Genomic DNA, 27,210 nt, shown 5'->3' with positions numbered 1-27,210 from the left:
TCCCTCCCTCCTCAGCCAGCCTGCAGTGGGAAAGCATTAAGGAATAAAACAATATCAAATGTAATCAAAGGCAGGCTGGTGGGAGTTTGTCTTCTGAAGTTTCCTCTTCTTTTATTGCTTTCTCAAAGAATAAGCATTTGGGAGGACTCTAGAGTGATTTAGTGGAGCAGGAAAGGGCAGGAGGCTGAGAGCTGCCTGCTCCCTTTGATGGTCCAGCCTTGGGGATTTTCTGCCCGGTCAGATGATAAGGCTGGGAAGAGCTTGACTTGATGGGGACCTGCTTCACCCCCCAGCACTGGGGCTGGGGTCAGCAGGAGCTGCTGGGACAGGGCTGGGACAGAGGATGCTGCTGTGGAGGGGAGGACGGACCTAAGTGGGCGAATTCACAGCAGTTCAGAGGAAATGGTGACCTTTGAGAAGCAATGTTCCTTGCCCACTGCTATTTATCCAGCATTCCCAGTGGCTCCTTCTGCCGAGCCTGACCCTGTGCTGGGCTCAGCGGATCCATGCCTGGCTGAGCAGATGCTGCAGTGTGGTGTTTACCAGCTTTCAGCTTTACAGAGGTTCCCTGCCTGCCACCAGTGCCGAGCCAAGCTGTATCCAGCAGCTGGTCTGGTGTGGGAAACAGAGCTCCATCAGCCCTGGTCTCTCTTGGCTGGGGAAGAGCTGGGGCCAAGGATGCTTCAGCACCTCTTGATGCAGCATCCCAGGGCAGGTGGGGGCTTGGTGGAGAGCAAGGCTGGACTGCCAAAACAGGCGCTCCCCCAGCACACCGTCACCAGCACCCACCTCTCTGCTGGCACCCCATCTCTCCATAGGCACCCCAGTGCCTGCAGGCACAACACCTCTGCAGACACACCAACCCTTCAGGCATCTCTGTCATCACCCCAAACCCTCTGCCAGCCTCTGGTCCCAAAGTGAACCGTGACATGGGTGGGTTTTCACAGAGTGGAGGACAACCACTGTCTCACGGACCCCCTACCCAGCCATCATTATCAGGATTATTTTTAAATCAGGTTCCCAAAGCTGACAGTACCATTTCCAGGACCTGCTTCCTGCCTTTTGCACTCTCTCATCACCTCCAGAGCCAGTGCAGATGTCACTCAGTGCTCTGGCAGGCACAGGCCATTAGATGTAGGTAGATATAAAATAGATTATTAAATCCTGAGTAAAACCATAATCTGCTGTTAGTGATGCACAGCTCTTGGCAGAGAGATGGGCTTTCCTAAGTTTAAAATAAACCAATTTACCTTCCCATGCACTGCTGGGCTTTTTGTCCAGCCAATCCTCTACCAAGAAATCAATAAAAATAAGTGAAAGTATTTGTGGTTATTTACTGAAATACCTAAAGAAAGTAAATGAAAACCACCCTACTGCTTAGAAAAGTACCCTCAAACCAAATCCCTCTGCTATATAAACATAAACCAAAGCAATGTGGCAGAGCCTGATGATTATTTTATTTTAGGAGCTGTTTGAAACATCAGCCTTGAAAAAACAGCATCTGCGGGGCAGTTTTCTAAAGCCTTCCCTTAATGCAAATATACTTGTCAATTAATGAAAAGGGGTTTGTAATAAACAGCAGTAGATGTCCCACCTTTTTTGGGCTGGGAGTCCTCCCAGCAGCAAAGTCCTTGGGTGATCTCACGGTGTTTAGTGCGAATACGGGAATATTCAATGGGAATGTGCTTTTTGGTGGTTTGCTCCCCAAGGAGAGGGCAGTGGGGGGATGGGAGTGTCCCCCCAGGCCAGTGCAAGTGGAGAGCAGAGGGGGTTCCTCTCCCTGCATGGTGCCGGCTGTCGGGGCTCAGGTGTCCGGGAGCACCTCGGTGCCTTCGGCGCTGCTTCCTCCACCAGCGCCCGAGGGATCCTGCAAAACCAGAGGGTGATTGGGCTGGGCCGGGGGCTGCGGGCCATGGGCCCCACCAGCCGCAGTGTCCCTGTCACCGTGGGGCACGCGGGGCAAGCGTGGTTTGCCAGTCATCCCCCCTCCCTTGGGTCCCAGCCTTCCGCTCCAGGAGTCCTCCTCCTCCTCCTCCCGTTCCTCTCCCCCACCCTCCCTCTGCCCCCGGCTTTGCTCTTTCTCTCAAGAGTGCCTGGGAGAAGAGAAACCTGGCTGTAAATTAACCGGGAGGATTTTTCAGTCTGAGATGTGCACTTCTCCCCCTCCCGCTCCCCCCTCCCGCAGCGCTGTTATTTCATCTCTCGGCTGCCAAACTCCCGGGAATTAATCCCGGCCGGCGCTGACAGCGTTTACATTCGGCGCTGCTCAGATAAACCATATCAGCCGGCGCAGCTGAAGAGGAGCCGGGCGCGGAAGGAAGGGCTGGCTCCTGCTCAGTGTCAGCCCCACCAGGCTGGGAGAATATTTTCCTGCCTTTTTTTTTCTTCTCCCTTCCCCTCTTCTCTCCTCTGAGCAAGGAGCCACCAAAACCACCGCACTGGTGAGGCTGGCCATGGGGTGTGTGTGTGTGTGTGTGTGTCATACAGAGAAGCCTGAAGCTCCTGGCTCTTATCTTGGTGCAGATAAAGGAGAGGAAAAAGGGACATGTCCTTCAAGCTGGTGGGAGCCTGCAAGCTCTGTCTCTTGAGGCTTCTCACCCTGTGCCACCCAGCACACACAGGAGCACTTCTCACTACCAGCTCCTGTGGGACGGGGTTTAATAGGTTTTTAAATAGATATATTAATAACTGTAGTGCAGTTTTTGTATGTGCTCTTTTCTAATCCCTCCTTGCAGTCATATTTCTGCCTGTTCCTCACAGTGACCTCCTGGCTCTCCCCTCTGCTGTCATGGGGGGCCAGCAGAACACGGACACAGGGTGCAGATGTGCCACCTCTGATCCCACATTGGCACCAGGCTGGTAGAGCCATCGTTCCTCCAGCTTGTGGCAGGCACTGGGCAGGGAGCACTGGACCCTGTGGCCAGTGGTGTGGGGTGCAGGGTCTATCCCAGGGCTGGAGCATGAGAGACAGGCTGGGAGCACATCCCTCGCTATGCCTTCCCTATCAAATTCCTCTCTCCCTCCATCTCCCAGCCCATAAAACATCACTGGGGCCACGAAGGTGATTTCTCAGAGCTGGACCTCCACCAGCTCCCTTGGGCAAGGGATCCCTCCCTCCAGGCTAGGACGCTTGGAAACAAGGTTGTTTTAGCACTCCATGGGCACAGGGCAGCCAGAGGGTGTGAGCCCATCACCCTGGTGCCTGGGCCAATTTTCCAGAGGGCTGTGAGCCTCAGCCTGCCACCCTGTCTCCTTTTCCACCAGCACTTGCAGAGCACTGGCATGGCCACAGGGTCCAGGTCACGGCATGATCGTCACAGCCACCCTGACGTGATGGGATCTGGGGGTAAATATTAGTATGAAGCAAAGGGCTGTGTACATATTTTTTCCCTGCAAGGTAATGCTGAAATTCCCGGCTCCTTTTCAACAAGCTGTTGGAAAAACCAGCCCCGTGTCAGCGCCCTCCAGGCCACTGCTGGTCCTGGCTAGTGTCAGCTCAGCATGCAAAGGTCTAAGAGCTTCAGGTCCCCACTGCAGCCTCCCCACTCCAGAGCAGGCCAGTCCTTTTGCCCGTGGTTTCCAAGCCGATGTTTCCCATCTGGAGCACAGCAGCGTGCAGGCTTTGCTGACTGTTTTCTTCCACCTGGAAGTGTATACAGGATGTGGCAGAGACTCCAAGGATGGCTTATTAATCACATGAACAACACCAAGTGGTTTTTCCCCCCCACAAAAAGAAGGCACAGCGGGAGAAGACAGATTGAACCAGGCAGTTATTCCTCTCCCCATGTGGGTTGGCCTCTGGTTTCCTCCTCCATGGCCATGGTTGGTGAAGCTGTAGGGAAAGAAATAGGTTCCCCTTGCATGGACACCCCAGTTGCTGTAGCATGGGGACCCCAGCTCAAGTGCCTGCCCATGCAAAATCTACTCCACCACATGCAGGGTTGGAGAGCATCCCCATTGCCCTCAGCCCAACAGGAGACAAGTCACCATCAGGCTCCCCATGACCCTGGGCAGCCTCCAAGACACCAATCTCTGCTCTCCTCCCTCTCAGAACTCACTGATTCCCCCCTCAGTCTCAGTCCTAAACTGGGATTGCTCCCCTTAAAATTGCCTGTGGCCAGGTGCTGGTGCTTTCTGCCACCCTGGTGGGGTGGGTTTTCCCTTCCCTGAAAGCCTGTTCTGTTCTTGGAGTAAAGAGGAGCACGATAAACAGGATTGCTTGAATTTCTTTTCCAAGCCTTGTGTTCCAGGGAAATCAGGCTTATGGGATCATAGCACGCGTCTGTCTGTCTGTCCATCCATCCGTCCTCTGCCAACAACTTTGGAAAGGTTGGCCAGTGTCAACTGAATTTGACAGAGGTCTCATATACGTCATGGGCCTGTTTTGCAAACGAGGGAGCTGCAAAGACCCATGGGGGGAAACCACAACGTGACCCAACCGTGCTGGGATCCATCCCACTGCAACGTGACCCAACCACAGCGAGAGGCACCGGAGGAGCCGCAAGGGATAGAGACGTGGAAAATGGGGCTCCTGCTGCTCAGGGAGCTGTTTGTTATTTTTACAGGCTGAGAACTATCTCATAGCCCTCAGTGGTTGTGGTCATTGCATCTCGTGGCCATCAGCACACATTTTGGCCTGGCTGGGCTGGCAAAGGCACAGGAGCAGCTCCTGATTCAGGGAGAGACCCTGGAGGTTTGCACAACGTACCTGGAAGCCAAGTGAAGAGCCCAGAGGAGGAGCAGACCTTCCCCTTCTCACCTGCGCTGGTAAGATGCCTCCAGCCATCTCCCCCCACCCTCATTGCAGAGGACAGGGAAGAACACATCCCCTCCCTTTGCTGCTGCTTTCCAGCCACAAAGCTCCCTCACCATTCCCTCAGAGTTAGCAGGAACCCCCAGGCCTGTCTGGCCAAGGGGCAGCCCCCCGACAACCCCTCACCTTGCAGCCACCCCACCAGAAAGAAACCAAGCAGAGCTGGAGGGGGTTTGATTGATTTATCCACTGAAGATACAAGTTTCAGTTTAATAACACCATTTTGTCCGGTTACAAACATACTAAAAACCTACAAAAAGAAAAACAAGTTACACCCATCGTACACGGAACGGCCAAGTATAAAACCAGCACGGAAGCGCCGAGAAACACGAACATGAACAGTATCTGCAGCAGGAACAGGAAAGACACGGAGTTACATCAGACCACGCCAGCTCATGTCTGTGGGTCACGCTGGGACTGGTTAAGACATACTAACAATTAGAGACAACTTCAGCTATGGAAAATAATTAGCGCCGCAGCCTGTCGGAGAGGTCAGACCCAGGCGGGTAGTTTTATCCCTCCCTTTCCCTAAGTTGGTCCAAGGTTAGCACATGGGTTTCCCTCCCATCCATCTGTCTGGTTTCGCTGGTGCTGGACCCAAGCAGCCCTCGCACCGACATCTCTGCACCAGGGCAGCTTCCCCACGGCAAGGGGCAGGGGAAGGCTGAGCTCTGGCACCAGAGTCCAGCCAGACAAAATCTGGTCCCCACTGAAGTCACTGGGCACCCCCCACAGAGTGGGGAGACACTGGGATCCCCTTTACTGGGACAAAGTGGAGCGAAGTGGCAGGGATGCAAGAGGACTCCCGTGGCTCAGCTGCCTCGGGGATTTGTCTCACCACAAGAGAAGATGAGGGTGGTGGCACAAGGTCCCTAAGGGTTGTGGTGGTGCTGGGGTGTCTCTCCAGCTGTTCAGGTGCCTGTGGAGCTAAACCTGCCATGAATGTTGGCCACGGGGAGGGAGTGGATAGGGTGGACAGGATCTATGCCCCATTCCAACCCAACACTTCCTATTCCCTCCAGCACTCAACTCCCTCTGACCAAACATTGAACTTGGGGTGGGGTGACAAAAGTTGGTTGATATGAGTGGGTGCCCCCAAAGAGAGCCAGGACAAGGTGCTTGTGGGGGAGAACCTGCCCCAGGGACACCAAATCTCCCCTCACTCAGCATCCATCTGCCTCTGGCAGGGGGCACAAAGGTTTTCCCATCCCAATCACAGGTCCAAGCCCAGCCCTGATGACAATGCCAATGCCAATGTGCTGGCTGAGCCAGGGGTTGGACAGGGCTGGGGGGGACACAGAGATCCTCCCCAGTGCAGGAGAGAGAGCAGCATGTGCTGGCATCGTGCCCTGAGCCCCAACTTCTTACCTGTGAATTTTGGGGGAAGGACTTTGCAAGTTGGTCCCTACCTGCCACCACCAAGGAGAGCAAAACTGAACCTGAAGTGCCCTAAGCTCAGCCTAAGAGTGCCAGGAGGTGAAACATCAAGCCCCAGAGAGTAAGACCTGAAGGAAAGGGGGGATAAGGGGGTCCCCAGTCAGCTGTGGAGGGTTCAGGGATGGGGGGTGGATGGGGCTGGCAGTAACAGGGAACGACTGTGTGTGCGTGTACTGGAGAGCCACGCACAGAGCCAGGACCCGGCCTCCCTTTCTGCTCTTCCACTCGGCATTTATCAGCCCTGTCACTCTGGAATGGTATTTTTTATTTTTTTTCCTTTTTCTGTTCATTTTCATCTCTCCCCAGATGAGAATTTTCCCCGGTTTAAGCAATACCTCCTCTGCTGTGGGCGGCAAAGAGGGGGCGTTCGCTTTATCTCCATCTCCTCCCCCCCGGAGCTTTGCCCTGGCTGCCCTCCTGCTTCATGTTACTTCCTACGAAACTGGTAAAAATAAACATGTTTTTGTTTGCATCTATTGGACTGGCCTGCAATTTGGCTGATGGGGGGCGGGGGGGAGGGTGCTCCTCGAGGGACAGCAGCTGCACACATCTGGATTTGCTTTAGGAAAACGTTCCTGGAAAAAAACCTCAAGCCCAGCACACACATGCGTGGGCACACGAGGCCGTGGGTCAGGTTTTTTTCTGGAGATGTAAAAAAAGAAAGGAGAAACCAAGTGGGAGGACCTCCCTGCTGCTCCCCCAAAACCAAGGCACTCGGGTGGGTCAGGTACAAACATGGGGACTTTCCAGCCACCCCAAAGTGGCTTCCCTGTGGACTGGGAGCCCAGTTTTGGTCGTGGGAAGTGAAGGGCTTGCACTGCAAAAATAAAATTCCCACCTGGACGATATTAACCTTGAAGGTTAATGTGCAAATTTTGTCTGAAGATGAAACATCCCTCTACAGAAACACCCCTGGCCCAGCATCTGCAGAGCACAGGGAGTACATGAACTCATCGAAAACATGTGCTGCTGGCCTCGAGGTTTTGGCAGGAACCAGGGAAGCTGTGCTCGTGAGAGTCCTCTGATGTGCACACACACAAATATAATCTAACAGTCTTGTCCAAGCAATTGCTCTCCAGTCCTGCACTGGAGCAAAGTCAATGCTGAACGGGCTTTTCCCATCCATTCCTGACCTGGGCAGCAGCAGCTGCTTGAAGGATGCCTTCACTGATATGAGGGATGAGCAGCTGCTTTGACACTGATGGGAGCCAGAGGCAGCAGCTGCTGGCACCTTCACCAGTGCAGGTTGGTGGGCTGAATTTTGGGGGTGTTGGCTCTAAATGACAGCCCACCTCATGAGCAAAGGCAGCACCACCTGTCACCCCATGCCTTCCTTTTTCAACCCCCTTGACCTCACACCCTGCCATGCCACAGACTGCTGTGCCCCGAGCCATTACTTCCACCCAATGGACACCCATGTGCCATCACTCCAGGTGCCATTGCTCCATGAGTTTTACTGTGGGATGTAGGAAGGAAAGAACTGCAAGGCCAGATTGGCTGTAATGACATTATTGAAGCCCTGGAGCTATTCTGGGATTAACTCTGCTCCTGTGGCTCTGCAGGAAGGCAAGGGAACACTGGGGAATGCAGCCAAGAGGTTTAGAGCCTTCTCCAAATCCACTTTGCCCAGAGTTGGGGCACTGGGTGATGGCACAAATTCCTGGCTGCATCCAACAGAGCCCTCCAAGGAGGGGCACATTCACCCAGACACACCTACCCTGCTGCTCTGAGCAGCAGTCCTGGGGTTGCTCCCCAGCCACGGGCAGTGCTGACACCTTGGCACAATGGAAAGGGCAGGGCTGGGGTCTGTGTTCCCACGGCAGGGGGATGTCCCCAGGGTGGCCTTGGGGATCCCAGTAGGAACCATGGGCTCTCTGCCTATCCAGCTGGCATCCAGGAGAGGAGCTGGTCTCTCTCAGGAAGCTGCCAGCTCTCCAGGACAAGTAGTGGAGTGAGGCCAGAGGAAATCTTGGAAGGGAACCCCCTTCCACTTCAACAGATAACATTGTCCTTAGTGCTAGAGCTCTAAAAATAAGAGACCTTTAGGTCTGGATGACAAGGATTCCAAAGCTTCCCAGCACATCTGACACATCCTCAACCCTTTGCCAATCAGTTCCCAGAAATCCTATAAATCCAACCACTCGTGGGCAGGAGGCAACAGGGCTGCTCCTCCTCCCTTTTCCTGTAACTGCAGGGGAAACTGAGGCACAAACCAAGCAGACTCACCCGGAGGCCCAGCAGGAGTTGGTGTTGGAGGCAGGACGAGTGCTGCTAGCCCTGCAACCACTTTTTGGGGGGTGGGGGAGAAGCCTTTGTCAGGCACAGACAGGAGCACTGCCGTCCCCGGGTAGGGGACACAGCTCCTGCATGGGCTGATTTCTACCAGGCACTTTATTTGAAGGAACCCAGTTTCACCACGAGGGCAGGAATATGTAAATATACAACAAGTTATTTATTAATTTTAACAGAGAAGGGACCTTTCTTCACACCTAGAAATCCCTCCTGCTGTGCCCATACCATCTTTCCCCTCCTGGTCACAGCCCAAACCCCCCTTCTCACCGTGCAGGGCAGAGCTGGACAGACAGACCTACACATACAGCTCCCAGGGCAATGGCACGACATGTGCCACCCAAGCTCATCCTCAGGGAGCTGAAGGGCAGTGGGTGGACTCACCAGCTCCCTACATATGACACAGGGATCCCACCTACACACCATGCTCCGAGCCACGAGGGGAGGCAGCCCAAAGGCATCCCCCTCCTTCCCCACTCTCTCACGCTGCAGGAGCACATCTCTCCCTCCCCCTCACTCCCTCCAGCCCCAGGAGGGTTTGCAGCAGCCAGCCAAGGAGAGGGACTGTGGGTGATGGGAGAGGTGACAGCTGCAGCCAGCCCAGAGTGCAGGGTGACTGCAGCCAGCCCAGAGTGCAGGGCGATGGGCACCGAGAGCGCTGTGGGCACAGCTGTCAGCTCTGCCACCCTGCCAGGGGACACACAAAGTGCAAAGCAAAGTGTTTTCGGTGCCAGCTGGGCAGCTGGACGTCTCCATAAGCACTGTGCCCCCCAAAGCCGGGCCTAACCCAGGGGCTTTGCATGGAAAATGAGGGTTGTGTTGTTCATCATCGAACGGGGCAGCAGCGCTTGTGCAAGGGACTTTGAGATGGCGCAAGTGAGGTGCAGGATTTGGGAGGTGGTGGTGGACAGGCCAGGACAGTAAGATGGAGTCAACAACCAGTGCTCTCCCCTCACCCTCTGCATCCCCTTCCAGCGTCCCCTGCAACTGCTTCACCCCGACCCACCCACACCCTTCGTGGTTCTATAGGTTTTTTTGGCTTATTTCTTTTGTTTTTAAACCCCATGGAGATCAAATTGTGACTTGGCAGCTGACAGAGCTGGCCCTACCAGGCTCCCCAGACTGAGCAAAGATCTTGAGAAGAGACCAGAGTGAAGTCCTGGGGTGAGTGAAGCCCTCCCTGCCCCTCGCCTGGCCCCGCTGGCCGCTCACAGGGTGGCAGTGGGGTACTGAGCCCAGCCCACCTCCTTGTACGCCGCCGTCACGTGGGTGTAGATGAGGGTCTTCATCTTGGTCCAGGCCCCGTGAGCCTCTGGGGTGAAGTCGTTGGGATATTCCTCAGCAATGACCTCCAGCAGGACACCAGTGAGTTTCTGGAAGGAGGAGGACAGCAAGGGGTTAATAACTCTGTAGGGAGAAGCTAACAGCACATTTTGCTTTTTCCTAGGGAAAGCCATTGAATCCTCCTGATGATTTCTGGGAATGAGACCTTCTGTGGGACAGACAGATGTCCTGAAGGTCTGTTGACACTCCTGGGAACAGACAGGGCAGGTAACCAGAGACCAAGGCATGGTGGGGTGCCCCAGTTTGGGCACCTCAGATTACTTACTCCTGACTATAATGCTTGATTTCTAAAAGAAGGGACATACAGCCACGAACACGCTGGTAGGGCTGCAAGCAGGACACAGGTAGGCAGATTCCCTGGGCAGGGGAAGGTATTGGATGCTCCAGTGACTGTGTGTGGGAAGGGTGGTCTGCATGGGACAGTGTCACAGCTATGTGAGGAGCAACCCCCACATCCAGCCAAGCTCCTCTGGGCAAGGACAGGCAGCACCAACTCCCCACAGCTCCCTCTCTCCTGCCCTCTTCCTAATTTCTAAAGCACCCCAAAGATTACTTTGGTCCAACCCTTTACCTTAAAGTAGATGGGCTCCACTTTGTGCTTGAGGGCATGGGCTTTGCCCACCAGGGCCAGGACGGAGGAGACCTTTTCGGAGTCATTGAGGTTCTCCACCACAGTGTTGATGGCCCCCATGACCCGCCGGGCGTGCTTACGCAGCTGCAAGCTCCTCTCCATCTCCAGGGGGTCCTCCATGTGCTTGAACTGGCTGAAGTACTGCTTGGCCGAGGGGAAGTTCACAAAAAACCTTCGAGAAAGAATCGACACGAAATGCCATCAGGAGGGCAGGAGCAGGCTGAGGGGTTAAAGCAAAGCACGGAGCGGTGGAGCCACCTCCTGCATCTGACACAGCCAGGGCTGGTTTTCCTGCTGAATTCCCCAGAATTCAGCTGCCTGAAAACCAGCAGGTTGATGCCTTTCTCCCAAACCTTCCCCATCTGCTACATGGGCATCGCAGCTGGGTATTCATCTACAAAGCAGAGGCAAGACTGAGTTCTTGATGCCCAGAGATTCCACCCAGGTGCCAGATGCTGTATTCATGCCCACATACATCAAAACATGCCTCAGAGAACTGCAGATGAGTATGAAAACCTCTCTTTATCTCAGCCAGCCTCTCCCTGCCCCTCTTCCTCAGTCTCACAGCAGCTTCCTGGCCCCATGGGCTTTATTCCTGTACTGCCACCCCAAATAGTTTTCCCCTACCCAGGTTATCCTCAGCTTTCACAGATCAGTCTCCTGCTGCATCTCAGCCCTGAGCTCACATCGTTGCTTATCTGTGCCAGGAGACATTTCCCCCAGCACAAGGACACCCCAAACCAGCCCCTCTGAGGGGGACTGGGGACTCTCTTTTCTGCAAGATTAAATCAACCCCACCCAAATGCAGTTGAAAGAAGTTAAGGTGTGGTTGCAGCTGATGTGCTCCCCTGGGAGGTGGAGGGCTGGAGGGGGCTGGAGGCTGAAAGGGACAAGGTGACAGGGTGCAGGGATGCCAACACCACCCATGCCAGCAGTGCAGCTGGTCGCTCTCGACAGCTGGGGCTGACACTTGAGTCACATTAACCACCCCCTTCCACCCAATTTATGCAAAAGAAAACCACGTCAGTGTTTGCTTCCTGCTTTCACCCAGCTCTCTCCCTCCTACTGGGCTCTCCCTGCCTCCTGGACCAGAGGAGGATGCTCAGAAAGTGGCAGAGGGCTCCCAAGCTGTCCCCCATCATGCCTGGGTCCAGACAGACTCCCTCTCTAGCCCCCTTCCTAAGCACCATCCCAAACCATGTGAACCTGAACCCATCCCACCGCTTTTTCCAACCATCACTACTTCCCTCCAGAACCAGGTGGGATCCTCTTCCCCACTCACCACTCCATGAATAATCGCAATATTGAGTACCAGGCTCCTTACCACTCTGCTATCATCCTTTTTCCCCCCCTCCCTGCCTTCCCCCGCTCCCTTGGCTTGTGAAAGCTTGGGGGCATTGCCAAGGAAGCAGAGTGAAGCAGTGCCTGGAGTGCACCACCACTTCTGTTGCTTCCCAAGGCATCTGGGATTCATCAGATGGCCCAAAATAGGTATTGGAGGTGTGAAGAGTGTGTGGTGGAAAGGAGGGGGGGAGGAAGGAAGGTGGAAGGAAGGGGGAGACAAGGTGTTGCTTTTAAAACTCAGAAGGGACCCATGACAAAACTCCCCTTGTTATTGTGCAGCCTCCTGCCCCTAGCAAAGCTCCTCCTGACACATCTGGTTCCTGCTGGGAAAAATCATTCCCAGGCCTGGCTGTCTCCAGCTCCTGTCACCACAGAGATGCTCAGCCAGGCTCTTTCAGCAGAAGGGGAACAGCAAGGGGGGGACTGACCCCTGCATTACCAGGAATCTCAGCATGTCCCTGCCAAGAGAAGGACCAAAAGGAGCCACTGGGATCATCACCCCCACCTCTCCCCACTTTTGGCCAGAAATGCCAGAGGCAAAGATTGATTAAACCCCCAAAAGTCCCCAACCTGGGTGAGACCAGGCCAGTGAAGGATGCAAATATTTGGTTTCCAACCTTTCCCCACTTCACAGACCTCAAGGTGATGCCCCCATGGGAGCTGAGCCCAGCAGCTTTCCCAAGGGACCTGCCATCAGGAGGGCACTGGTGCTGGAGGATGTAAAACCAGCAAACCCTCAGCTCGTGTGCTCCATCCTGGGTCTGCTGGCTGTCTTTGGTGGAGAAATGAAACAGAGGAGCCCAAGCCACCTTTCCTTCAAGCTGAAAAGCAAATCCATGGCCAGCCAGACCTGCAGCCACCTCTCCTTGGAGAGGAGCAGGCGCCTGAGGCAAGAACCTCTGGCCTCGGGCAAATGTTTGAGCTGTCGAAGCACGAAGAAGAGGGAGGGAGGCTCAGTCAGGGTTAGTCGTTAATAAACAGAGAAGATTAATTTAACACAAAGGTTAAATATAACTAGAGGAAAGGAAGGGGAAAAAAAAGTAAGAAATAAAATAACTCAAACAATGGAGAGTTAGAAGAGGTGTCAGTTGGGGTTTTTCCATCTACAGAACATTTTGAGAGTTCAAACATCGCAGGCTCTGCAATTTTGTTGGATCATTATGCATGTGTGTGTGTGGTTTGGGCTCTTTTTCTTCATCAGAGTCATTAAAAAGATGATATTTACCATTGCATATCACACAAAATGATGATTGATAGGAACCAGATGCCTGCATACCGATCTCATTAAATTTCTTTTTAAGCGATTCCATTCTGCACCCGCTAATTTGTACTCTGTGAGCTACATCTGGACCCAGTGGACAGGATGTCAGGATTGCTTTTCCTCTCTCTTTTGCCCTTTTAACAACTTTAAGGACACAATCATTCCCAGTAGCAGAGCCAAAGGAAATAATTAAGGTGCAAACCCACTGCAGTTACTGGAAACCTGTTTTCTGTTAGGGAGAAGATGCCACTTCTCCTCCCATCTCCCCCATCTTCCTCCCTCTCCCCAGACCATGAAGAACAAACCCTGCACAGAGGAAATCTCCAAGCCCAGCCACCTCTTTCCCTCCCCAGCTAGACAGAGGATACACAGGTGCTATTCACTCAGTCCCCCCAAGCACCTAAACCCTTAATGCTTCACTTACCCTGTTTGTAAACTGAGAGGGAAAATGCTACTGAGCCCTCAGAGCTGCTGAGAGGCTTCAGCTGAACCCCCAGCCAGCACTTGGAGACTGTTTTTTTCTAGATTTCCATAGAATCATTTAGGTTGGAAGAGGCCTTTAAGATCACCCAGCCCAACTCTCAACCCAGCACTGCCGAGCCCACCACCAAAACACGTCCCCAAGTGCCACAACCACATATCTTTTGAATCCCTCCAGGGTTGGTGACTCAACCTATCGATGCTTTCATGTTTTCTCTCGCCTCGTCCCTCTACGTGGGAGAAGCTCTAAGGCAGCCTGGAGCCTCTCCCCGTCCCTTTTCAAACCTCTCCCTCTGCTCGGGTGCCTACAAAGCAGCTGATAATGGGTAGGCAGGTGGTGTGTGATGCTGCTATTTATTATGCCGAGGGCTGTCTCACCGCTTCGCCTGCACGTTCCCCCTGCTCCTCCCAGCCACCTGTAGTCTATCATCCATCTTCAGGCTGGGGCAAGGGTGCTCCCAGCGTTTACAGCTCCCAGCCTGAGGTGAGAAAGGTCTCAGACGTGTCAATGCCACAGCCCGGCAAGACAGAAAAAGGGGAAGCAAATAGGAGTGAGAACGGGATGGTGCCTGCTTGCTCCTGTGTCCTCTCTCTGAAAGCTCATAGACAGGTGGAGGTGGTGGTGGGCAACGTCTCCAGCTCTGGCACAGGAGGGCTGGAGGGAAAAGGGCCAAGCCCCCCATCCACACACTGATGCTAAATTCAACTTCTTCTGCGGCTGAGGGAGAAGAGCTGTAGCTGGCCTTCCTCCAGGTGAAGCCCACATCCCGCTGCACAGCCTTGGGAGCAGAATCCAGCACAACACTGAGCTGTGCTCAGAGGCTGTAATGCCCCCCTGCCCAAGGGCAGAGGGACCAGGACACCGGGAGGCTGGGAGTGGACCCAGCAGCAAAGATGTCATCAAATATATTTGGGCATGAGCTATCAACCCCCAGGGGCATGTCCTGCTCACTTGTGTGCACAACTCACACCTCCAAGTCCTCATGGCTGCTGTCTTCCCCTACCACTTATGTAGATTCAGCCCAAAGCTTCTTGGCTGCATGGATGAACCTTTAGGGCAGGGGTAAGGACAGCTTTCATCAGTAAATGAATTAATAGCTCCAGAGTGGCTTTCCCACACACCTCTGCCTTCCTACTTCCCTTGCAATCCCTATTGCTCAGTGCTTTCACGCACAGCATCCTCCTCAGCCCCTCTACATTTGTGTCCCTGTCCCTCTCCACTGCTAAACCACTGTCCCTGCCCACTGGATGCAAGCAACACACAAGGATGGAACACATCAGGCTCCTCTACCCCACCACCAGCACCTCCCCCTGCACCCAGCATCCTTCCTACAGCCCTACGAGGCCCAGCAGGGTCTATGGGTGTCAGGAAACGATGTGAAAAAAAGATTCTTGCCTCCCAGGCAAACACACAGTGAGGATGGAGCTTTCTGGAGCTGGGCTGCAAGTCCCTGACCCCCAGGGACTGCGGAGGGGTTTGGAGCTGGAAGAAACCCCCTGGCCAGGTAGAGAGGGAGTGACAAAAACTCACAAGGATGTGGTTTGTGTGCTGGGCCCCACCATCCGTCCAGCAAAATCGGGAACCTGTGTTTTGCCGGTGTCCACCACCACACGTCTACAATCCGATGCTCCCACGGGGATTTCCAGCAGCCCCGGCTCAGCGCTCGCCCCCGGCGCCGTGCTCCAGCAGGATCGCCAGCCAGCCGGTACTCTGCGTTCCCCAGCCGCGCTCAGCGCCTGCCAGCCTGCCGAGGGCTGTCCTGACATTTCCCTGCCTTTAATGAGCCCTGAAACTCCGCAGGCGGGCGCTCGCCCAGCCGCGTCCGGGTGCAGCCCCGCTCCGCTGCTGCTGCAGCCTCATTACCGGAGCGGGTTGGCAGAGAGGAGACTTGGCCCTCGCCGCCTGCTCCGGAGGAGGGATTGTCAGGGCTGGTACCAACGCATCCAGCATGTCCTTAGTCACAGGCAGGGAAACCGTCCGGGGAAACCGCTCATCCCCCGTGCCTTTGCTTCCCTTGGACAGGGACATCCTTGCAGCTCTCGGCGGGTCAAGTGGGATCTCTCTACCCCCGTGTGGTTCACAAGCAATGCAAGGGCAGCCCTGGGACAGGGGACATGGGAAAGGCTCTTCTTGGGTCACCCTGAGAGCTGCTGACAGCCTTCAGGCTGTGTCTGGGGCAGGATGTGCCACAGGGATCTCCCCAAGCCACCTTGGCTGTGAGGCAGGTGAAAGGGCTGCGATCAGAGAGATGACACAGTCATGGGAAAAGGGGCTGTTCCAAGACTGACCTTATTAAACCCACACTCACCCCTTCACCACTCATGGAAAGGCTGTTGGGTTGGGAAATGTTCCTCGTGCATGTCCTTGTCAGCAGAGCAGTGTCCTGCTGCTTTGTGGCTCTCCCTGTCTCTGGAAAAACATCTCCCCAGCTTGACCACAATGACTTGTGAGCATGGGACAAGCCATGGGACAGGGACATTGCTGCTGGTCCTTTCACTGGGCCCTTTTCAAAGCGAGATATTGCATCTCTCTGAGCTGCTCTGCTCTGAAATGTGCCCTTCAACCGCCAGGAATGGAGCCCTATAGACGCCTCCACAAAACACATGTTGGCTTTGGGGGTAGCTGCAAAATCATTTCTTTAAATGCCATTTTTGCGTGGATTCAACCCATATTTTTTAGATTCAGCTAAAAAAAAAAAAAAAGTTTTCTGCATTGCCAGACCCATTACTCAGACTTTTTCCTATTTTAACCTAAAACTTCCAATAATGTCTGGCATCCAAGGACTGCTTTCATATTTCAAAGCTCTTTGCAAACTGTCTGAATCCAGGTGTGTTTGCTCAGGCTAAGCAGACCCAGACTGTCGAAATCCGGGGGCCTGATCCTGCACTGACAAACCTTTTGCTTTCCCTCCTATACCTCCTGAGGGGGAAAGAGCACGTCAGAAGTGATGGAGAAGGTAACAACGTTGGAAATTCAGAAAGCTGATGGGTCTGGAGTGGAAATGCAGGGAACAGTGACAGAGAAGCCCTGTGGAGGTGGCACAGCCTGCGGTGGCTGTGGCAGGTTGCGTCGCCTGCTCTTGGTGCAGCGTTAACATTTGGTACAGATTTTCCTGGGATCTAATAGAAACTATTCCTGGGTTTTATCCCCCGATGGGATCCATAAAGTTTTGTGGTCCCACATCTGTGGCTGTGGTACGTGTGTGTGGGTGTGGGAGCGAATGTGCGTGTGCTGGTCGGGACAGGCTGTGGTTTTAGCCCTGGAGTCCTGGGCTTAGTCAGGGTCTGCAAAGGACTGAGGGAGCCAATCCCTCATTGATGCTCCCCCACGGGTGCTCCCAGCCTCTATGTGCCACGGAGGGCTGAGCCACCTGGGTGTGTGCATCCCCCAGCCCAGTCTCAGAATGTGGGGTTACTGGCAATCAATCATTGGGAGGGAAAAGGGCGACCTTGGGGGGTGATGGCCACGTGCTGGGGGGGCTCCTGCACTGCACAGCGAGGGCTAATGCAGGTGCCAGAGGGGTTGAGGGCTGCCCTGCTCCCCTGGCACACTTGGGCTCCCCACTGTGAGCTCTGGAGTGAGGGGGGTTCAAGAAGGACTGATTCCTAAATTACAGATGGGGAAACTGAGGTACAGCAACGAGCCTGGGGACATGGGGAGGCTATGGGCGAGCTGCAGCCAAGGGCTCCCATCTGTGCCAGCCAGCATGCCCACTTGGGAGTGACCCAGCCAGTACACATGGCACTGGATGAGCAGCTCCAGGCTCCAGCTGCAGCTCCAGAGCCAGCTCCAGCTCCAGCAAGGGTTAAGGCAGCTGTGAGAAGAAGCTGCAGAGGCCCCTGAGCTCCCAGGGAGGAAGATGAGCGAGGCAAGGAGACTGTGCTTCCTCCGGCTGGAGGCTCCCCACTGAGGAAATTGTCAATTAGCGACATAGTTTTAACCACAGAGCGCAGATTCCCAGGATCCGGTGGCTGCTCAGCCGTATTCCCCATTATTTGTGTTTGTGTCCCCCAGGACCCCAGAGCCCTGTGAGATCAGGGACCCACCATGCTGGGGGCAGGACCCCAGGGTTTTGCTGTGGCTTCAAGCACTAACAGCAGCCATGGGGGATGGGAACACGATGCCCAGCTCTGAGCCTCAGTTTCCCCATTGGCAAAGCATGGAAGGGCTGGGGGTGGAGGGGTGGGATGCTGGTCGAGGCAGAGGGAGCTGGGCTAGGTTTCTGCAGGATGCCAGCACTGCAGCCCTGCCTTTTGCAGGGGCATTGCTGCCTCCCTGCCTCCACTCTTGGGGCACAGGATCAGACCCCAGATTAACGTCAACTTTTTATGTCCAGAAAAGTAATTCCTTGCCCTAAGCAGCTCTGAAGGGATGGAGAGGGGATGGAGCAGGAAAACATGGAGAGACCCTCTGCCACCAGATACAGTCAATTCCCTGGTCACAACACCAAGAACAGGAGTGCTGATAGATTTACATGCTTTCACTGCTCTGCACGTGGGGGTTGCACCAAATGGGGCACCACAGCCGTGCATCCCCCTCCCCTCTCCCTGACCACACCTGTGCACATCCCTTTCTGCCTCAGTTTCCCCAGCAAGATGGGGAGGAACACCGGCCCAGCACTGGTGAAGCAGGGAGGCTGACTGGGCAGCGCTCAGCCCCCAGCACGTCGTGTGGGTGCCCACCCAAAGTCTGCCGGCCAGGTCACCTCCCGCCAACCCCCACCAGTGTCTGCCCACTGCCCCCTCCCCAGCCCCGACCTCTGGAGCTGCTGAATCATGTCTTGGGAAGTGGCTGCCGCCGGCCCGCGCCGCCCGTGCTCCCGGCGGCCTCCACGCATGACCCACTTCTCCCGGCAGCTGATGCCATCTGGGAAAGGCAGCCGGGAGAGCAGCAGCCGCCGGTGCTCCAGCCCTGTCCAGGGCTGCCCTGCTTTTGCCCGGCACGTGCTTCCCCAGGCAGCTCAGGTGGAGCCTGTCGGAGCTCACGGGGGAGTGGAGCTCAGGGCAGCAGCACGAAACCCTCGTTGGGGACAGGGTGTGTGACCAGGGGGACAGCTCAGCCACAGTGGCTGTGGCACAGGGATGCAGGCAGGTGTGCTGCTCCAACCAGTGCTGCTGGAGAGGACGGCACCGCTTCCAAATTACATCACTGTCCCCGGGGACATGCACTGAAAGTCCAGACCTCACTTACAGCATCCAAGGGAAGCTCTGGCTGAGGGAGCAGGTGGCAGGTTTAGCTGGGATGTGCCAGGGCACGTGCCATGACTAAGGATGTAAAGGCTCCCAAGGAGCTGGGGTTCACCTTAGGAGGCAGCTCTGTCCTGCCCTGTTGTCACAGCAGGGGAAAAACCTTCACCTCAGTGCCACAACTATGCCCGGAATAAAAGAACAACAAACTGGACGAAAAACTTCTACTGGGAAAGTTTGAGTCAGGGCCAGAGCTTGGCCACATGGTCCCTGCTGCCACACCTCGATGCCCCTCATGCCCTATGTCATTTTGGAATCTGCAAAGGGGTCTTGGTAGGAAAATCCCATTGCAGTGCTGGCAGCAAGCCTGAAGGGAAATCAACTCTGCTTACCAGCATGACCAGGGAGGCTCCACTCCCTGCAGACCCTACAGGCTTGGGGCATCAGCTCACAGGCTATTGGAAAACTTTGGAATGATTATTAGTAAACAGCAAATCCATCCAAGGAGTTCTCCAAGCACCCAGAGTCCCCTACTGCAGGACTGAAATGGGAAGGACACAACCCAATCTCCCATTTCCAAATAGGGGTGCCTGGTGTTGGGTCAAGGTGGGAGCCTGACCAGGGACATCCCAGCATTACTGATCCCTGGGATGAATGGTGGGAGCTTTGGTTTTCTGGACAGTGTCTTTGCTGTTTAGCAAGAGGTCAATGTAGGCATCTTGTCTGCCCCTCTCCTCATCCTGCCTATCCTCTTTTCCCCTCTTAAATAAGGGAAACAGCCTGCTGGTGCTGCACCCCACTGACACCCCAAAGTCACAGAGTCCATGTGACCCTGTGGGATTCCTGCTTGATGCTTTCCTGGGGTACCAGGACATGGTTGCACCTGCAGACAACACAGGAACCCCCACCTGCCTCTGCTCCCCACCTCAAGAGCATCTCCCTTGTTCTGGTTTCAGGTACAGACCTGAGACTCGGAGCTGCCCGTCTGTGCTGCACAGCCCCACGCCATCGGGCGATGCTCTGCACCCCGATCCCGGGACTGCAGGGTCCCTGTCCCCCCACAGCCCCCATCTCCTGCCTGTGCCCCCCACGCCCCCCTTCCACGGCCAACTTCAGTGCCCTCCTTCCCGCCGACGCTGCCGCCGGAGGGACAGATGGTGCCCTCGGAGACACACCTGCTTGGGTTTTATCTTGGCTCCCAACTTGCATTATTTCACCCGCCAGCCTGCTACGTCCCCGTGCCATCCGCACGCAGCTCACTGGGGGGGTGTACAAACCCAGACCCCCAACCCACCCAAACCCGGCGCTGAGCTCCCCCCGCCTCCGCCGCCCCCCCAGCCCTGTCCACAGGGTAAGGTGACCTTTGCATGGAAGCAGCTTCCCCCAAAGTCCCCGGCAAGGCTGCCCCCTCTCCCCCCGCCGCCGCCACCCAGCTCAAAGGTGTGGGAATCCGAGGAGCGCTGTGAAACCCTCCCTGCTCTCCCAGGCAGTGAATACACCCAGCCAGCTCCCCACTCACTGTCATTCATCTCTGCTCAGTTCTATATATTGTTCTGCCTCTTCCTCAGCTATAAAGAGATTTAGTTGGATTTGCTGCTTCCTTTTTTTCGGTTTGTTTTTTAAATACCTGATGAGTATGGAGACCCCAACGTCCTCGCAGTTTGCATATACTCTGCTCCATATCTCTTGAATAACCTTTTTTTCTGCGTCTGAGATCTCTTCACTTCTTTCCCATCTCTCAATCTCCATTTCTCCCTGGACTTTCTCCATGAAAAACAGCCGGCAGGATCCTCCGGGAAGCCAGGAGGAGATAAAGAGAGATGTGTGTGAGCGGGTATATCCTGCGAGAGGAGACAAGGTGTTTGCTCGGCGGCCGTGCGGGTGCTGGCGGCTCTGCGATGTGTGGATGTGTATGAGAGTGTGTGTGTGTGTGTGTGTGTGTGTGTGTGAGCTCGGCTGCCTGTCGGCGTGTTTATATATGTAATTTAAAAAATATCCTGGAGGTATGATGCGTGCAGTCAGATCTCAGATCTCCCAGTGCTGTCCATGGCTGTAGTTAGCTTCAGCTCGCCTCGGATGTGTGTGGCTGACTGATGAGGAACTGCCTAAAAGTAAAATATTCAAAGGCATTGCAAGACCAGCCTCTTCACCAATGTGTGAACGTGAGCTCACTTTCTCCCTCTCTCCTCCTCTCTCCCACTCCTCCCTCCTTCTCTTTTTTTTTTTTTTTCTCTCCACGAAAGGGAGGGATGAGAGCGATGTTCTGGGCAACATCAGGACGGTGCTGGCGGGGGGAGGTAGGGCTGGAAGTTTTTTTTCCAACCCTTTGTAAACAGCTCAGAGGAAATTCAGAATCCAAAGTGCTGAGTTAAAGTTAGCCCAACCTCTGGCTGCTCCAAGTTCTGCCTCGGTTCTCCTCTTTGCCCTCTCTGATTTTGCAGGAGGTGATGTTTGGAAGGACAGACCCACGCTCCCCTCTGATTCTTGGGGCGAGAGGGGAACACAAGGCACCCCCACTGTGAGCATCTCTTTGCCCCCCAAAAGAGATTGTGATCGGTCCCACAGGGACTTCTTCAATGCCGAGAATTTGGTCTCCCTTTTCGTGGCAGGACCCAACTGAAAGGGATCTGGAGTTAAGACACTTGTGAAATGAAGGTATTACTGTCGTTCTGCGATTGCACTGCTCCTGGCAGTGCCTTGTCAGGGAACACCTCCACTCCAGGCTTCCCGCCGCCTTCGTGGGTGTGCTTTTGGGCTGCTTTTTACCCAAATGCCATCTCCAGCTCCTCGGCAATCCGGCATATTAAACCCGCAGCACAGTCCATTTGCACAGCGAGCAGGAAAATCCTACGGAGGCTTGTAATAACCGGCAGTCCCCCAGAGGGGGATCAGAGACAAGGGAAGCAGCGGGTGAGCGCAGCCGCCTCCCGCACCCGCTGCGCACCCTCGCAGGGCAGACAGGCAGACGGACGGACAGACGGGCTGCGGGTGTGCTCTGACACCCGAGCAGGCAGGCTGGGGGGTGGCTGAGCCCCTTGGGGATCTGGAGCTTTGTTATTGCAGATCTGTCGAGGCTTTTTGCCTTGTATTTCTCCTCCAAACCATCCCTGCCACCTCCCCGTTAGCAGCCGCCAGACTGCCGGTGTCAGCAAATTCGCTCTTGCAGAGCTAATGAGAGCTGGTGGAGAACACGCCGCCCGCAGATCCCCCACTGTGGATCCCCCCATGAATATATGCTGGGACAGACCAGGAGCCCCAGGCACCCGTGAATCCCTCGGCTCAAGTACAAAGCTCAGCTGGGAGCTGCCAAAACCACCGGTGTGACAACACAGCAGTGTGGCCAATCTGACCCGGCCAGAGGTCGGGAATTTTTCAATAACACCATAACCAGCTGCTGAATCATCAGATTTTCACCAAGTTTTTGGATTTGCCTTCTGCCCATTGGCCACTGGGATTAGTGTCCATGAACCTCTGCTCAAACATTAACTGCAGTGTCCCCAGGTGGTCACCATGCAGCAGAGAAACCCCTCTGGTCCAAGGATGGCATGGCCAAGCTTATTGCCTGCCCTTGAAGTGCAGGGGAAGAGGTGCTTTAGACTTAGCTTAAACACAGAGAGACCCAGCTTAAAACCAGAGCAAAACAGCAATGCAGGGCAAGCACTTTCAAAAAGGGGAAACGACCAAATTCTGACCAATATGAACAGTGGGGCAATAATCTAAGTGGAGCACTGCTTCTCACTGTGTGTTTAAAGAAAAGGACTCTTTGAAGCTTTTGTACCTGGTGTCCTCATCCACACTGGCACCTGGTTCCATGGTGAGCCTGGGCACAGTGGGTGCATTGCTTTGCTCCCTGGCACCAGGAGTTGAAGGATCTCTGCTCAAGAGTCTCCATTTAGAAATATTAAAATATTAGAAAAATTAGAAAAGTAAGTGAGAAGTCCCCCAGCCTCTTCCAGATTTCTGCCTCCCTCTCTGGGGTCATCACTTCTGGCCCTGGCAGGAGCCCTGTTCCCATGTGCCATCCCGCTCCGCAAAGAGGAGAGGGAGAGTAAAGTGGTGGTGATGCTCTGCTGCCTCAAAATCCCAAACGATCCCAACAGCCCTTCACTTCTGTGTCTTGTCCCAGACATGGGACATAAATCAGGGGAGGAGTGCAGGCACACTCTGTCACGTGCCTGCTGCCCGTTTCCATGGTTTCCCGCGAGTGTTGCTCTCAAGGGCTTGGGGTTAGGAGGTCACTTGCTCCAGAAGGAGAAAGATGCTGCCTTGATACCATTGCAGCCTGCTGTCCCAGAAGGGATCTCAGCACAGTGTCTGCTACCAAGGCAGGGAAGTCTGGGGCCATGGGGTTCAGGGTGGGGGACAGAGAACCTGGTCCCCATGGCCAGCAGGGAGGTTGGGTCAGCCTGGGTGCTCTGTATTGAAGAAATCGCTCCATCTCTCTCAGATCCCAATTCATTTCAACACCCTGATCCCTCTTGCCTCACCAGCTGAGCATTGCAGCCCTCCTGCTTTCCACCTCCAACTCATATGGACCTGTCCCCACGATAAGGTGACACTGTGGTGCCCTGTCCCTCCTGAGCCTGAGTCTGCGTCTCCCAGAGCTTCTGCACAACAGGGAGAGATCAAAGCCATCCTCCACCCTGGCTGCAGAGGGTGGGGATGGATTTCCAGGCCCTCCAAGCCTCTGCTTGTGGTGTATCATGTTCCTGCGGGGTCTGTACCTGCCTGCCCACGGCTTCTCCCACTCCCCCTGTGCCCTCCCACATTGCCTCTCCTCCTCCCGTGTGCTGGGTGCAATGAGAAATGTACTTGGCTCCCGATCCTCGAGTGGGAGGTGAAGGCAAAAAATCCCAAGACTTCAGCTCCACAGCGTGTGGGATGTGGATGATGGCAGATCCCCACCCTTGACTCCTCCACTGTCTCTGGGGTGAAGGCAAGCACCCGAAATCCAGACCCTCGGGGCTGAGCCCACCTTCTCTCATGCCTGGGTTCAGCCTCAAGATTTGGTTCCTGGAGAAAAGTGGGTGACTTCTTGTGTCCCCTGCAATGTCAGCTCCCTGGGACCTTTGGACCACACCACTCATTGGGGTGGCCCTGGGAAGACACCCTGTGAACTCCCTCAGGGAGCGCTTTGGGAAAGAGCTGCAGGAGCTGCCCCAAGCCCTTATTGCAGGGATTCAGCAAGGATCCCTTCTCCAGGCCAGAACAGGAGCAGTTCTGGGATTTTAAGTGAAATAAGGCTGAAGGCAAGAGTGTGGTGCATGCCACGTTGGGTGTTGCACCGTCATCCTCCTCCCAGAGGCACTCTGGGCTGCTTTGATACCTGACGTGGTGACATTGGACTTGTCACCCTGAACTTTGCTGAAGCAAAGCCCCTGTTTGCCAGCCTGGCTCACCCAGCAATGCCCTCAGCGTGCCGTGCCTCTCTCTCCCTCTTCCTAATCCAGCCCTGCTGCCGACTGCAAAGTCCTGGCCTGAAAAGGAATAACAAGACTTTAGGAAACAGCTTTGCAGTGTTGCTACCCAGGGAGTGAAGGATTTAGCCTAAAGCCTGTACAAATACTCTGTGCTTATTGCAGGTTTCCTTCCCCCAGCTTCTCTGATCCCATGAGACCTGTGTGCAATCCTAATGCTCCAGCGCTGTGCCGGCAGTGCCGGTGGTCTGCGAGCCACTGTGGGATCAGGTTGGGGCACAACATGCCCCCCTAACCAGGGGGTTAAAAGGGGCTACAGCCAGCAGGACCCCCCAGGTCCAGCTGGGGTTGCATTGCTGTCTGAATCTCCATCCCATGGTGAGCCCACATGGGATCCCAGTTTAATCAGGCAGTCTTTGTCCATGTTGCTGGAACGCTTGGTCACCAGTTTACTTGTAAAGATTGGTGGTGTCGAGAAATTGGGATTCCCCCAGTTCTATGTCCTCAACTCAGCTGGGAAGAGCTGAGACAGGGAAGTGATGATGTAGGGAGCTGCTGTCCCCTCCCAGCCCCAGGCAGCCCTGGGAAGTGATACCCAAGCTGCTGGTGCTGGGCAAAGCTGGGAGCAGACATTCCTCTGCTGATGGAATCCAGACTGCAGGCAGCACTGCCAGAACTGTGGGGAATATGCTTAAACCAAACCAGCCCAGACTGTCCTTCTAACATGGAAATAGGGTTTGTCTGCTCTGGGGTCCAAGTCCAACAATGCAGCTTATGCAGAGACTGAGGTGTCACTGATGGAAACCCCCCAGTGGGTCCCTGCCCTGAGCCCCCAGCTCCCGGAGGAGACCTCAACCCCTGCAGCCACTCTGACCTGCAGCTCACCACCCCCACATGTTGGAGGAGGATGGTGTGGGATGCTGGGGATGCTGACCTGGGGACTGGCACAGCAGCAGCACTGGGGTGATGCCTGGAAAGGGAGCATGGGATGGAGACTCTTGGCAGCAGCAGACAGAGGAGAGGTAGTGGGTGCAATGGGGACAGCAAAACCTCCCCATGACCGTAATCCTTATGTCAGCTTTCCACCTCCTTCCCCAAAAAATCCCTACCAACCCACACAATCTAAAAATCCCCAAGGATTACAACATCCAGGGGAATAGGAAGCAGAGGAGCCTTGGGAGTGGGGCTGAATGCTACTCAGTGCTCATAGGCAGGGCAGGGCGTGGAGAGAAGCTGCCAAGGCAGTTCTGGAGAACACTTCAAACCCAGACCAACCTGTTCCTCATCTGGGAATGTTGCAAAAACCCACAGTCCCACACTGGGATTTGAGGAAACTGAAACCTTGTGATGCAACTGGGAGAGATGGAGCAAGAGACACTCAGGAAGCAGATGACAGATCCAGCACCACAGGGCTTCATGGACAAGGCATCAGCCAGCTGCTAAACTTCCTCAGACCCTGAACAGCCTCTAGTGTCACCACCTTCCCCTTCACCCTCTGTGCCCAGCTCTCCCTGCAGGAGTGTGGCCCCTGTCACAGCCAGACCCTTCAGTGGTAACTGGGGATGACAGGGAAACAAGTTGACACTTCCAAACAGATTCTCTTTGCTGTTCTTTTCCTTCCTGAAGCTGATCTGAGCTTGGCAGGGATTGCTCAGGAAAGCCAGTAAGGTAATATATTCATGTCATCTCACATTTGGTGGCAGGACATGAAGTAAACACCATCAGGGACCTCGCTCTGATTCAAAGACAAGCCCTGATTCTTATTCCGGTCACATTATCCATGGTCCTTGTACAGCTTCATTGATTCATATCTTAAAAAGAAAAGCCTTCAAAACCCATTAAGTCTGCCCTGCCATTCCAGCCCTGCTCTCAAGGGCCAGGGCAAGCAGCATTAACTAATCTGCTCACATTACCTTGCCTTTGAACCGAGCACCTCTCGGCATCAATCAAGGGTGTTTGGAAGCGATACGCTGCCACTCGGGGTGAGTTTTGGCTGCCAAGGTCACCAATTACCTCAGTGCCAAAGTCATTCAATTCCAGAAGATGTGGTTTGCATTGCAAAGGTCACCCAAGTGAGTGGAGGGACCAGCACTTAGGCACTGCCCCCTGCACTGGGTTCCCTTCTGCACCCAGGGTTCACGTGCCCACAGAGGGATGCTGGGGCAACCCAGGTGCCCTGTTTGGTTATGGAGGCTGTATGGATATAACAAGTCTCCAAAGCAGCAAGCTCATGGCCTCAGGCAGCACCTGGGATGCAAGAATGGGGACTCTGCTGGTGACAGCTTGGCTGGGTCCTCGGCAAGGGGAGAAGGGTTTACAAGCAGGATGTCCTCCCAGGGATTACGAAAGCCAGGCTGCCTATTGCCAGGGAAAAGAAGGTCCTTCCAGCCTCTTGGGCTTCAGCTCAGCCAGAAGCCGCTGTTTATTTGGCTTCGATGAGTTCACAGCATACCGAAACATGCTCCTGGGGGCCCAGCGTGCTCCAGAGAGGCTGGACAGGACATGGGGCTTGGCCACCCCACGCGCTCCCCGGTGCCTTGCATAAGGCAGCTCCGCACCCTCCGTCCGGCCTGACTTACACTCAGGAAGAAATTATTCACTCTTGCCTCCATCTGGCTGCAGGACACACTTGGGATGTTTCTTCCACTACTCTCACAAAGGCTTCCCATCCTGCCGGTGCCAGTAACAAGGCCAGATCCATCCCCTTTGCTCCCGGCTGACCCCCGAGTTCAGGAACAGAGACTGGATGGCCTTAGAGGAATTTGGTTTTACTTGACATTTCAAGTGCTGCTTGAGACTGTTGTTTTCAGGGCTTGGAGAATTTGGGAGGACACGTCCGCCAGGAGGGGATTAACCACAGCTGTCCCAGGCCCCTGCCATGGCTGGACTTGGGAGGGGGAATCTTTGGCCCTGGATGGATGGGGATGGAAAACCAGGCTTCCTGGAAAGCTCCATTTTGATTTCATTCAGACCCAACCACTCACTGAACCTGGACCCATGTAGGTTG

General features: G+C 54.8%; 1 protein-coding gene across 2 annotated transcripts; it reads right to left on the bottom strand.

Moving 5' to 3' along the window:
- Positions 1–1,435: 1,435 nt before the first annotated feature.
- CYGB (cytoglobin) lies at positions 1,436–20,972 on the bottom strand. 2 transcript variants are annotated; one of them, XM_064675767.1, is made up of 4 exons: positions 20,414–20,972; positions 10,455–10,686; positions 9,784–9,912; positions 1,436–1,867 (listed from the first exon to the last, which is right to left on the bottom strand). In XM_064675767.1, exons 1-4 carry the CDS (start codon positions 20,554–20,556, stop codon positions 1,805–1,807), a joined length of 567 nt encoding a protein of 188 aa, XP_064531837.1. In that variant the 5' UTR covers positions 20,557–20,972; the 3' UTR covers positions 1,436–1,804. The 2 variants fall into 2 exon arrangements, with proteins under 2 accessions (XP_064531837.1, XP_064531838.1); XM_064675768.1 differs by lacking the exon at positions 1,436–1,867 and having other exon boundaries at positions 4,977–9,912; positions 20,414–20,967.
- Between the last annotated feature and the right edge of the window lie 6,238 nt (positions 20,973–27,210).

This window comes from Pseudopipra pipra, chromosome 19, assembly GCF_036250125.1.
Source record: "Pseudopipra pipra isolate bDixPip1 chromosome 19, bDixPip1.hap1, whole genome shotgun sequence".
NCBI lineage: Eukaryota > Metazoa > Chordata > Aves > Passeriformes > Pipridae > Pseudopipra > Pseudopipra pipra.
Note: the sequence above shows the minus strand (reverse complement) of the source record. Positions and strands in the feature narration are given on the sequence as shown.